A 14043-nucleotide genomic window follows, 5' to 3' on the forward strand; every position below is an offset into this window, starting at 1 on the left:
TGCCTGTCCCCTAGTCTTGCTATGAGATTTTTCATTGGGATAAATGGTAGTTAGGTGCCCACAAGTATCGTTTCAGCCCTGAAAACTTGTGTCTTTGTCAACATGAACCCAACCGTGTCTCTTCAAACTATGAAATAACAAAAAGAAAACCACAGGAAGCCTTGGCACTCTGAAAAAACACAACAGATTCATAAACTGGGAATAATTGTAGCCTCTCTACAATAAATATTGCTACATAAATCCTTCCTGGATTCCAATCTGAACTTCCTTGTTGATAGATGAATAAGCCTCTGTTAAATTTGTCAGAGAAAGATGTCCTAAGCTTAGACTCTTGATTGAAACTCAACTGCAATACTGCAGTAAGGAACACCCTACTATTAAGTAAAGGAGCAATGAAAGCAATCTGGTTTTATTCACATTGAAATAGAGACAAAGACAAAGGCTCTGCTATTAGCTAAGCAGAGTTCCAGTGACATGAAGCAAGCTGATAAAATGGGTTATCTTTTTCTCTTTCAATATATGTATCATTGGGCAGTGAAATAGAATTGGGGTGTACAAGGTCAACAAGCCAGCATCAGGCTATGAAGACAGCGATAAAATTATCTCATAGTTCTTAAGTCTGACCTGTTCCAGTGAAAAGCTGCCAAACATAATTATGTCATCCTGAACATCTCTCTCGAACTGTTCGATATATGAAGGAATCACTTCATCTTCAAGCTCCTTGTGAAGGTCACGTGTCTTACTGAAGCTGACAGGCATCACAGAGTCTGAAGAATCTTCACTGGTGACAGGGGCTGCTTGAAACAAAAGTGGTGGAATCTCTCTTAGCAAATGAGATTTCATACATCAATTAGTACTTCTTGGTTGCAATGTTTGGTCTGCCAAAATAGAAAGACAACAATTCATACCACAAAATTAAAAGAAATAAGTAAAAATAAAGCAGGTGGCAGATTCCAAATACCATTACCAGGAAAACTATCCTTAAGAGCAAAGTCAGCATAAATAAGTAAAAATAAAGCAGGTGGCAGATTCCAAATACCATTACCAGGAAAACTATCCTTAAGAGCAAAGTCAGCATAAAGGCACAGCTTGTGCCTTAAGAAGCTCAAAAAGGATACTCTAGAAATCCATGGTCACTTCACTCTCCCATAGAAGAATTTTGATTTGGAGTGACTTTGGTTTTCATTCCTGGGGAAGATTAGGAATAACTGCAATTGGAAGGGAGGCTTAAGCAGAACCACACCAAGCATTTCATCTTCCTCCCACTCACTCTGAAGGATCAGATTCCTCCCCCAGGTGTGTTCACACAGCTCCCACCTAATTAATTGGGTTCGGTTCTCCTCTCACCCACATCATTCCATTGATTTCACTGCTATGACGTATACAGAACCAAAGGGTAAGTGCTGCATGTACATAAAAAATAAATCTAATTCAGAAAGCTGACCTTACAGACAAACTTTCCTTTTTTCACTGCAATTCAACATGCTACTTAAAATGCACATCTTCTCATTGATATCTGCTGCAGTATAAACATTAGTTGGGCTCGTAGATAATAAAGACAATTATTTTTGCTCATTTCTCCATATCAGGATCACTAAGATATGACAGATATCAGGTTGTCCACATCTGATTTCATATTTCTGTGTATAAGTGCATGTTTTTATAGTTCTTCTTGCCTTTCTCGACAACAAAATGACATATCTAGTTATTTGCCTTCCTTTTTCCCTACCCTAAGATATGAAAGCAGTTAAAAGACTTATTTCTCCCTCTGCTTTGATGTCCCTCATTCTTTAATGAAGACCAGAAAAGGAAAGATAAAACTAAGGCTATTAAAATTTTCTGTTTTGTGCACTACTCATTGTTTAATGACTTTAATTGTTGAGCCTTCTGAGCACTTAAATCACCTCAGTGCCACCAACACACAGGAAGTAGAGTTTTTTTTTTTTATTTAATTACAACAGGATACAAATTCAAAATCACGTTGGGGGAAGTGTACAGTAGATATAAACAACCTAAACCATTACCTTAGGGTACACAGAATCTCTTCATGTAGTATCTTACAAGCCTAATGAAAAGTGATTTGACCTACAACTATTAACTGCAAAAACAAAAAGATGTTTACATTTAAATTTACTGTAACATTAAAGGTTTGGCTAGCACAGAAAAAAATCCAGGAAGCACTGGAAATGAAAACATTGCCAACGGCAGAGGATGCAGTATTGCCTGTTCCATACTGTGTTGACACAACGGGCCATATGCTCAGCTGGTATAAATCAGTTGCCTTACTGCTTTCACAGGAGCAGTGCAAGTTTACATCCTGGGAGGACAATACATTCCCATTTCAGATCTGCTGGGTGTAGATAGAGAAAGTCTTCATATATCAAAAAAAGGAAGAAAAGCATTCAGTCTGCAAAGGCAACCATGCAGCGATTCATCAACATAGCCTTCCTCTTTTGGTGCTTATCACTGTTGTGAGGAACTCTATCAAGTGGATTTGGCTTTGGTGGAAGACAGTGAGCTCATTATTGACTGTTTTGTGGAAGAAGAACTAAAGAAGAGAGAGAATATTTTCTAAAGCCTTTCCAAGAGAGATAACTGCTAAAAATACAAACATAAATTATGGCTCAGATTTGAAAATTACTTGATGGAAAGACACATATGATTTAAGCACCACTGGAAAAATTGAGCTGGAGACAAGGAGACAATGTGGTTGGTAGCTCCTTCTATGCTATTTTACAAAGGAGCATCTGAAACTTGGTCACCGATATGTTGCTCCAGATTTGAACTGACCCAGCATCATGCTGATAAAGGCTCCAACCACTGCCTTTGTCCAAAGCTTGACAAAAAAGAAAGTCTCTACCTCCTTGCTGACCAAATTAGCCACTGCTAAAAATGTTACTGATTTATATGCGCAGGAGGAAATGGCTGAAAATTTGAAATGAAGTTCATTGATAGGTCGATAAACTAATTAAAAGCTGGATTCTTTGAGATGTTAGCATCTGTGTCAAACTTCTGATTGCCTTGATTGTATTTAATGGCACAAGTCATACCTTCAATAGAATGTAAATCATTTCTCTTCTTTCATTAAGGCTTTATTTATCGATGCTATGATGTAATTCAAAGAATCTATCCTGTGTTAGCTTGGCTGCTTTTAACTTAATTTACTCCTACATTTGTTCATCGGATAGCAGTGGTTTGTGTTCTGAGTTGGGTCTTTAAAGGACAGGTTTACCAGCTTACTACAACTCAGTGCAAGTTTGAATGCATGAAGCACCTATAAACTCCACAAGGAAAATTCATTTTGGCTGCTTGGTTCTGGAACACTATTTAATAAAAAGAAAACATACCAAAGGCTCATTTATCAAACAGCTAAGTTCCTACAAAACATTTTGCTTTGATTTTTCTGTTGATTTCAAAGAAAAATGTAATAAAAATGTTTTCTATTCTGTGGAACCTGGCATCATTTAGACATACATGAAACACCATTTTATATTGTTTAACAGACTTTATTCCTAGATAAAAAATGTACAGTCTACATCTTCTCTAAAAAGCAGACAATCAACATTTTAGGTTGATTATAATTTGATTTAACATGTACCACAATAGTGACCAACAGAGACAAAATGCTGTAAATATGCAATGATATAAATTCTGAGAGCCATGTTCTTTCTTTTCCTTTGGGGATCATCTATTAATTAGGACTGTATGACTACGTGATTTTTCAGTTCAGTGGTCAAATGGAAAAAAGAAGCTTCTCTATAAAAGTGGAATCAAATGAAACCCAGTTTTCTACAATTTTTTAGATGTCTAATTAGGGTCAAATTCTCATATTAGCTTTTCCATCAATGGAGATTTGTCTGTTTTGCTCAGCTGCCCATTTTCATAAAACTGGTGAGGAACTCAGAGCTGTGAGATTTGTTCTCTGTTAAAAAAAAAAAAAAGGTTTCGGAAGAGGAAAACAGATAAATTTAAAGTGAGAAACAGACAGGCAGAAATAAATACATCTCCATACAAATACACAGAGGTGAAGACTGCAAAAGCCTCGTTTACTCAAGAAAATTCTGCTCTTCTCAGAATTTTATTCACCAAAGCCATAAAGAGCCTCATTAATAAATTCAAGTGGGAAAGGGTGCAACATTCTCCCACAGCACTACTTCTGATGTCTACATGGTTCTTTTTATGAAATAGAAGTGCTGAGACAAGATGGCAGCAGGCTGTTGCAGCTCCCACATTCACTCCATTCTTGCATAGGCACAGGTTTCTGGCATGCCCATAGAACATAAGACATTGCTGTTAGTGTATTTGCCTGCCCTGGAATTAAAACTGGCAGCTCCATGTACCCACCCTCACAGGAGCCCTACGGGGAGATCATCATCTCAGTGCACATCACATACATTCAGATGGCTTTGGTCAAGGGGAAGGTGGTTCCAAGATCCTTCCAGAGGCAAATGCAAGTGAAGAATTGCTTCTAGGGTGTGATTAGTCTGATCAATTGAGAAGCAAATGTGTTACGTGAGATGAACTGCTGTCCAGAGCAGCTTCTCTGACCCTCTCCCATGAATTTAGGGGAAATCACAGCAGCAAACTTTCAGAAAGCTAATTGAAAGGATATTGGACCTTACCTGGGGCGGCCTGTAAATGACATCAAGACATTTTCCTAAATCACACAAGGATATTTGGAGGATAAGGCTATGGAAGATGATGAAATGCCATAAATATTGGTAGAAGAAGACAGTGTCCATCTTTCCTACAGAATTAACATTGACTTCACCACAGCCAAGTATTTTTTTTTTATTTTAATGCATGCTGTTATAAGACAAAAGCAACACACAACCTGCAGCACTGCTATAAGCTTTCTCAGCAATGTGGAACTTGAAGTTAACATGCATCAGTCCAGGACTTCCTAATAATGTGTTAAAGATTAAAGTTTAAGCTACGTGCATGAATATGTTGGTTGTATTTTATTTTCCTTACATTTAAAATAAGACAAAATGGGTTTCAAATATATTACTGATATGACTAATGGCAAATCAAGGGATTTTGCAGCCCCAGGCAAATGAAAAGTTTGCCTCTTCTAGAATAAACTGACTCACAATCTAGTCAGGAAACAAGTTCCTGGACCTCCAGTGCTGTAGGCAACAGCCTACTTTATTCCTCTGACAAAGCATGTTTTGGATATAACAGAAATATTACAGGAAGTACCATGCAGTCCAAAGAACAGCTCACTTATTTATGGGCTTAAAAAAAGACTCAGATTTCTAGCTTTGAGGATGTAAGCAAGGACTTTTCCAGTCTTCATTCCTATGGAATTTAGCAAGAGTGAAGTAGCATAAAGAAAGCACACCACCTAAGTTATGCTTAAAACCACATAAATGGGACTCAAACAAAAGCATTTGGGGGAAGAGATCTTACAGTCTCACAGTGAAATCACTGTCCTTTTTTTCCTTCTGAGTTCAAAGGGATGGATTACCACTCTCCTCCTCTCATTCAGTCTCAAGAGAATTTTTTCATTTATGCATATATTTTAATGCATATATATATATATATATTTACCTTGAGAGTCCATTATCTTGCTTGCTTCATCCAGAAGCTTCATCATTTTACCATACAGGATTTGCTCCTCAATTTTCACAGCATCTTTCAAAACAAAAACAAACAACAGCAAAACAATAGTGAGACATCTAATGTTTCTTTGCTTCTTTCAGCAGTATTTCAGATAACTTTATTTTAAAGTCTAAAGATAAAGAAATACAAAAGAAACACATTATTTTTTGTAGTGTAGAGCTTCATAGCAGAGATGTCATTTTCTTCTGAGTTATGAAAGACATTTTAAAATGAAAAATATATAATTGCACATTTTTCAAAGGTGATCAACATTATATCTTAGTCCGCACTGAAACTGGCTAATTCTGCTAATAGACTTGCTGAACTGATTATATATATTCAAATTGCCAGGTGAATTCTATTTTACTCATAATAAAAATCAAAGTACCTCATTTCTTCTGTAATATGATTTTGGATCTTTATTAAAATTTTTACCTTACTGTCCATAATACTAACACATTATCTAGCACGAGTAGATGTTACAATATACTATGAATTTTCATCTTGGGACAGGATAATCATTCAAATTCCCAATAACATCTGCAGATTTTTAAACAGAGCAAGGGTCCTGGACACATATGTTCCTTTTTTCCTGGATGGAAAGAGAAGGAAATTGTATGTATCTCCTGTTAAGAGTATGACCATCCTGGACCAGACTTCAGTTCTGATCCGTTTTTATTCTATCTAGTACACACAAATAAGTTCTAGTTATACAACTTCTATTCTGCGAGGAAAAAAAGAAACTAGGAAGTAGCTTCTTCATGAGTATGTGTGATAATGAGTTGTTGAGATGTCTGTTGTCAAACTAAGGGATGGACAGATTCATAGACGTACAAATGACTGTGAAACTGACATTATGGCATTCACATGTCACATTTCACTGGCTCTGAGTTGATTATACTACAGATTTTAGGAGGATAATGTAGAAAAATCAGCGTTTTATAAATGACATTATTCCAGGAAAAGAAAGATATTACAGTCCCACTCAAATAATTAGGAATTGGGGGGCTTTAGTTACATTTTGGTGAAGTTTTATTATGTTACTGAAGAGCTGTTATTGTTTTTCTGTCTGATTCCACAGTGGATTGTACAAAAGAAAGCAATTCAAAATTCACCTAAAATTGCAGTGTTTTGTCTTCAACATGCAGAGCAAAAAGGCTCTATGAAAAATAAAAAAAAAACTAAGTAAGCTAGAAAATGTAAGATAAAAGAATGGAATTCTCTTCTCCACAGTTTACTAGAGATGAAAAAGAGCAAAAAATTATTTATTTCTATAATGCTTGCATTCATGACATGCAGTTATGCATCACTGATTTCAAATAAATGCACCCACATCCAACCTGCCATCTATTGATGCTTGGTCAATAGAGCACTTTAACTGCTCTGAAAATGCCAACACGACTAACTTGAGGCCAGTACTGTCACTAGTAGGTCTGTAATAAGCAGGCCTTACCCTAGATTTGAGTGAGATTTTTGCCAGGGAAGAAAAAGGAAGAGCATCAAGGGTCAGCCATACATGTATCTCAAGTCTGGCAGGATACATTTTTGTCTGGACTTTCTTAAAGCTTTCTTCCAGATTAAAAAAAAAAAAAAAAAAAAAAAAAAGATTACATGTGTACAGCAGTTCTTACATGGCCAAAAGAGTGTTTTTTCCCAACAAAAGCTGTACTACCTTGTATTCCTGGTGTCAGCACTCTACAGTGCCGGCTTTTAGGCACATTCACAAGGATACAGAAATCTAATCCACTGTTCATTCTCTGGGTACAAAGCAGACCATGATTCATGAATCCTATTCATAAGATGAACCAAGGCAGCATCGACAAAAAAAATCTTTCACTTGACAACTCTGAGCCAAAAGCTGACTTCTAAAGATCACTGCTGTTCTACACAAAGGATAGAAAAATTACAGGTTTAGGTGTAATTTGCCCTCAATAAAACTAAAATAATCATCTTGTTTTCACCAGTACACAGAAATCCAAGTTACTGATGTGCACTACAGTGTGTTTTTTTTTCTGTCACACGTGGTTGCCTGAAAATTTAAATCTTGGTATCTACGCAAATAAAATTTTCCCACAAATTTCCAAAGTGACTCATTTTGAGACTCTGCAGTAGACAAATATTCATACCTACACAATTTATTTCCACATATGCCTACAATTGTGTGTCTAGAGAGCTTCTGCAGTAGAAATAAGCACAAAGTTTGACAAAACGAAGAGTTGGGGAGGTAGAAACTTAGAAATCAGTCTCACATGCTATTAGGAGGTTTGGGCTTAACTACGGGAGCTGGGCCGAAGCATTCAGTTTGCAGCTGAGCACTTCATTACCATGATGATGTTCTTACCTAAGCCCACGCAAATTCAGGCAGGCCCGTTCCCACCCTTTTTTTATCTAAAAGTGAAGGAGAATTTCCTCTGTGCACAGGAAAAAAAGCAACACCTCCTGGTTAATCTCTCTCATACCTATGCATAACTTCTCCCAGCACTGCAATCACACCCTCCCACTCCTTGCTATCACCAACAGACAACAAAGCTGAATATCTTGGCTAAACTAGTAAAAAGAAAACCCAAAGAGGCCTCCTGTTATGCTGGGAACTCTGGACACTGGGGTTTCTCTTCTGTTAAGCAAACAGACGTTCAACTTATTAACAAAATTGTTGTCTAACAAAGGCTTTGGGTTGCAAAACCTGCAGCTTAGTATTCACTTGTAGACTAAGTATGTTAATTAAAGAGAACATGGTGTAGACAGTTTTCTTGGAGTGTTTATTATTATTGCTATGGTGGGAGAGTGAATACAGCACCGCCTCACTTTTACCTGTCCATTAACTCACTGTCCTTGATCAAAGACTATGCATACTGCCTATCATGTTCAGAGCAGGTAAGACTTATAAATTAAATTGTAAACCTCAATATTTAAATGGAACTGCATACGTGATCTTTGTCACCTCATTTTCATGAATGGAAAAGAATATTCTGACACCAAAATTACATACTTAATTCTGCCTCACCTTCTTCACTGACCTCCATCCCACACTGCCTTGGGTTTATTTCCTCATCCATCAGTAGGTCAAAGTAATTTCTGCTGTACTCATTTCCTGTGGAAAGCACATGAAGTAAGGGTCAGCGATTATTAGAAGCACATGAACCAAAATGTTAATTTTGAAATCGACACCAGCAAGCAAAGGGGCATTTTTTGCTACTTTATAAGCTTAATTTTTTTAACAAGTCTTCTAAGTCTACTAGTACTGCAATTATCATCTTGTGAAAGGTCAGAAAAGGTAATTCTGGAAACAAGTGCACTTTATGTTACTTTTACTTGAAAACTAATGAGAAAAATTCTCAAATTTAGATGATGGAATGACAGAAAAAGATAAAAAAATTCAACATCTCCAACGTAAGCCAAATTATTCTTGAAACTCATTTTGCAAGTGAATTACCCACACTGCAGATGAATTTGTGTTTCACAGCTGACCCCTCCAATTTCAACAGTTTTAAATTTCACCACTGAGGTTTCAACGTCTGGTGCATCTTTAATACTGTAGTCAACCACAGAAGTGTTTAATTACAGAGGAGATACTAGAAAACTGCCTCATTAATCTGAACAGCAATAATGTTTAGTTGGGCTAGGTAGCTAATCCAAGGTTTTGATGGGGTAAAAACACTCATTTTAGCACTTTCCATTTCAACAGCTAGTTGTATCTGCTCTTTAGAAACTAATCAAGTTCACACACCAAAAAAAGTCATTTGTTAGACTTATCAAGGACCAACACAGCATCTAGCTGCCTGGAGGAGCTCTCAGTACTATCAACCAAAACAATTCTTTTTTACACAAGAGGGAAAGGGATGAGCTTTCTCTTAAAAAATGTTTTTCCTTCAAGAAAATTGTTGCTCTATTAAAATCACCCTTATGTTCACTTCGTCTTCGAGAACAGTAAATTATGACTAAATAGAGAAAAAATGTAGGGTAATGAAGTCCATAACAAATTGTAAAATTCTTTGAACAGGGCTAATACGTAAGAGCTAAATGCATGAGGGTGTTAACTCATCCGGCATACACTACAGTAGTCTGCAGTATATTTGTTTTAGGATCAAAAATAATCCAAACAGCAACTCCTTCTCAGAGACTAAATGAAACTTTGATACGAAACTAGGTTTAATTTATATTTCTAGACCGGCACATTTTGACTGTCAGTCTCTGTTCCTTCAGTGTAGTAAGTACAAGAACTGAAAATTTGCTTTACCTTGAGGTCGCAATAAAGAAAAAATAAATGAGTTTCATTTTTGTTACTTTATCTGTCAACAACTACTAGACTGGTATGAATCTTGGCAGTATGTAATCAAAGTCTTATGTACTGCAATAACAGAGCCATTCTACCTTATTCACTGTAATTGTTTTTCTCTATCACAAAGCACCACGATGTTATATGAACACCCCTGCACATGTCAGTAAAATAATTCACCCATGTGCTCAAGAAGAAAATGACGATACATCTCTATTCAGTTACTTCATAGTCATAAATGTAAATGGCTGGAAAGTATGTGTTGCAAACATACAAGCAGTAGTCAGATAGCATAGGGTTTCTGCACGGTCTTTATATCACAACAGATTCTACTGAATTTTAATGCACTATATTCTTTATCCCTTGGGTTTGGGACTAAGCTCTGGGGAGCAGACTTTTGCAGAACTCTTCACGACAGAATAATTGGCATTTAGGAGGAAGTGTCATGTTGTATTTGAGTCTACAAGGCATGGAAACTATTATTCAAAAAAGAGATACACACACAAAACTATTAACAAAATTGGGTTTTGGTCCTCTTTGAAAAAGCACAACCCTAACCACTTTCTGTGGAGCATGAGGCATTTCATTAAGAGCTTCGGATCAGCCAGGACAACGCACAACTGCAGACACAAAGTCATACAGAAATAATCAGAAGAAGGCTTGATTTCTCCATAGCAATGTTCAGTCTTTAAAGTCCATATAGATGGAAAGACTGCTAAATGTCAGAATCGCTGACTTTAAAGAAAATGAGCTATTTTAAAGTACAGGACATAAGAAAACTTACAGAGAGGCTTTCTGAAGAGAAGAAATCCCCGCAAACCTCGGATGCTCGCTCTAATCTCATTTTACTTTTTTGTTTTCCTTTCAGTTCAACATACACTGAGAATTGAACAACACAGCTCCAGGTAGTACCAGCAGCTCTGGACTCTGGTTTTGTTGGAGGCAGAGAAGGTTACTTTAGATTTAAAATATAAAATTATCAATTTTCGTCAACATAACTTACTGCCTAAGGCATTTTACTAATAACATTTTGTGAGCACGTGAATGGATTACTAATCATTTCACGTTTGCTTTTGGAAATATTTGAAAGTGTATAACATGTAAATTAACAGTCCACTAAGGAATTCACATTGCTCTGCTTCATGGTATAAACACGGTAAAGCAAACGTTAATACAGAGCTTGCTCGCAGGTATTTTAAACAGCAGCAGACGGCTTGGTGCTTTCAAAAAGCAAGTTATTTTGAATATCTGCTGCTGTGAAGAGCTAACTGACTTTGGAAATGTGTTCTATTTGCTTCGAACCAGAGAATCACTCAGACCCAACAACTGAGTTTGAAACTCTATTCATTCCCTTCAAAATTGTGCTACTTCATGTGGAAAACACAATGGATAATTCAGAATATCAGAACTGAAGAGCAAAAACAAGAATTATCTATATGTTCGAATAAAAATGGAAGGAAGGGTGTTGGCACAATAGTGACCAGGTGGGAATTTGTATAGTTTAATTAAATCAAGAGGAGTTGCTAATAAAATTAGCATAATCCTTGAACGCAGCCCATGGGACTCCATGCACATTACTAGGACTGGATGAAACTCTAAGATGGCTTTTAAGTTAAGATGTCTGTAGTCAATTATACAGTTCATGTCCTGAGAATACCACAGAAATGGTGTAAGTAAGGGGCATTTCTGCAAGATCTACTCCACAAAGAAATCAGACAGCCCATACCAATATCATGTCATGGGTACAGCAAGAATTTGTGATGACAGGCAATTATTGCATTGTCCCCTATATTTTACTACTGATTTAAGTTTTGAGTTTAATGAAAGTTAAATAATAAAACTTCACTGGATGGGTTGAGCTTCTCTTGACCAGTGTAAAAATGAAGGAATTACTAATAACCAAGTGGCTGATTACTAGCTGCTTGAATAGGCATTCATTTTTTTTTTTAAATGATACTTGGAGACAAATGCAAAAATCGCTGAATAAGCAAATTTTTTGTTGTGAAATGGGATACACAGATCATGGTCTGAGCCAACTTCCCTTACTAAGTAGGAGCCCTCCCATTTTAGGTAGCAGCATGGTCAGCAGATATCCCTAACAATGACTTAGTATTACATTGCTGGAGTTCTTTATAAGGCAACTCGTGAAAGTCTTCTGAATAAGCCAGAGGAAAGACTGATTTTAGTCTGAGATGGCATTTTACCTAAAATGCTCTTGAAGCATTGCAGATATGGCTCTCTGGGCTGCCCACTGTAAGATTCTGTGTTTTTTTCCTGGTTTCTTTATAATGACATGCAACCACGTGAACCAAAGCAGCATCCCAGAGCCAAACCTGAATATCCTCTAAGAGAGGTGCCTATCTCAATTTGGCTTGGGACTGGGAGGGGAAGAGAAGAGATTTCAGGTGAGACTTTTAAAAATTACTTAAAACTGGAAAATAATTTAGGAAAGGTAGAAACTTTCAGAACAAATGCTTTGAGTTTTTATTCCAAAATTGTGTTGCTAGATATATACACATCTAATGAAAATGTTAGAAAGAAAGTTTTCATTCTAAATAAGACAGTGATTTGGTATATAATCCACAAATTAACAGTAATTTCCTGTTCTTGTTTTGCCAGAAATTAGTAGAAAATTATTACAAATTAACCTGAAATTATATTTTAATTTGGATTTTTGGATATGGTTACTGAAGCACAGTACCAGTTACATCTGTCTCCAATTGTGGCCATTACAAATGCCTTCACTGTAATATATATAAGCTGATCTACATTACTTATAAAAGCTAAATGCCTTAAGTAAGATAAATTGCTATTATTTTGGATTTAGATCTAAAATTGTTACCTATAGGTGTAGACAAATATTATTTGTATGTTCGAGATACAGACATAGAATAGGATTGCTGGGAAGCATTAAGTCATTTCAGACTATCATCAAATATATCAGGGAGTGGGCTGTTTTACACATGGAACTTCAAATTTTAATAAGACTAGGAAGAATTCAATGAAAAAAATAGGCTTCAATGGCATCTTCAAACTTAGAGCCATGCAGCAAGAGCCGGTAGAGTAGATTTTATCTTGAAAACACAGCTTGTTAAATATTATCATCAACAAGTTTCTTTTTGATTTTTAAAGTTTAAAGGTATCGTATGTCATTTTCCTTATCCTCAGCGGAGACCATAGGTAATGAGCAAACCACATAACTGTGTCTGATGTTTATATTGCAAGTCTTGAATAAACTCACTTGTCAGCTTTGACAAGATGCTGGTGAAGGGGCCACTCGTGCCTGAGCAGCATGGTACATGCTGTGCCTAGCCCACACTCTTTGCACCCACTTTCCTTTCCCCCAATCCACTCCTGGAAGACTCACCACGTTTATCGCTGTGCAGATGTACAGCATGGGATTAATTCCTTTTCCTACAGGCAACCGAGGGCCCTGTGCTAAGGAAAACCAGTGTGAGACCTGCAGCTTTCCTGGGGAAACGCTGCTGACTGAAGACTTGAAGAAAGATTTACTGTTGTTGCAGTTCATTTAGGAACACTGTTAGACAACACGACATAGGTCAGTGGGGAAAATGGACACTGAGTGCTACCAGGCTGGTGTGCACAGCTGATCCTGTGCAATGCAGTCACATCAAAGGAACTTTCTGGAACAGTGAGAAGCTCAGAGTTTCAACAGCACTACTATGAAGCAAACAATTCCCAAGTGCTATAAATTAGCCTTAAAAACATATCTTACATACCCTTCTTAAAGGGTATTTCCCAATTATAAAAAGCATCCATTCTTCACAGTTCTTCCCATACCTTTCACAGACTCAATTTTAGCACATTACTTAGATGAGTGGCACGGTATCCCCGTTGTCAAAATTGCATGCAATGGAACACGTTTTGCACACTACATTACACCTTGTGCTGTTCTGCTGATTTCAATTGGATTACACATTGTGTAATTCAACGCAAAATTACTTCCAATGACAACCCTTTTTATTCCTATGCATACATGGTGATCCATCATGCCCTGCATACTGGGTTTGGCATTTCCATTTCGAGTCCCTGTTGAAATCAGAAAGCATGGAACCACAGACACACAACTTGAGTTATTACATATAAACTTTCTTGTTGCTTAAGAAAAAAAAGATACAGTTTTGATTCACATGTCTAGCTCC

At 36.8% G+C, this 14043-nt stretch overlaps 1 protein-coding gene across 1 annotated transcript in view; it reads right to left on the minus strand.

Moving 5' to 3' along the window:
* Window positions 1-221: 221 nt before the first annotated feature.
* The window catches only part of LOC128087817 (orofacial cleft 1 candidate gene 1 protein homolog), a 41658-nt gene continuing 27836 nt past the window's right edge, over window positions 222-14043 (minus strand). The window contains exons 6-8 of the mRNA XM_052697733.1: window positions 8609-8695; window positions 5554-5637; window positions 222-794 (exon numbers count right to left, since the gene is read on the minus strand). Of these exons, the coding sequence (XP_052553693.1) occupies window positions 580-794; window positions 5554-5637; window positions 8609-8695 (386 nt within the window). The 3' untranslated portion in view covers window positions 222-579. The remainder of the gene's footprint in view (window positions 795-5553; window positions 5638-8608; window positions 8696-14043) is intronic.

Source organism: Tympanuchus pallidicinctus, unplaced genomic scaffold, assembly GCF_026119805.1.
Source record: "Tympanuchus pallidicinctus isolate F22 unplaced genomic scaffold, pur_lepc_1.0 scaffold31, whole genome shotgun sequence".
Taxonomy (NCBI): domain Eukaryota; kingdom Metazoa; phylum Chordata; class Aves; order Galliformes; family Phasianidae; genus Tympanuchus; species Tympanuchus pallidicinctus.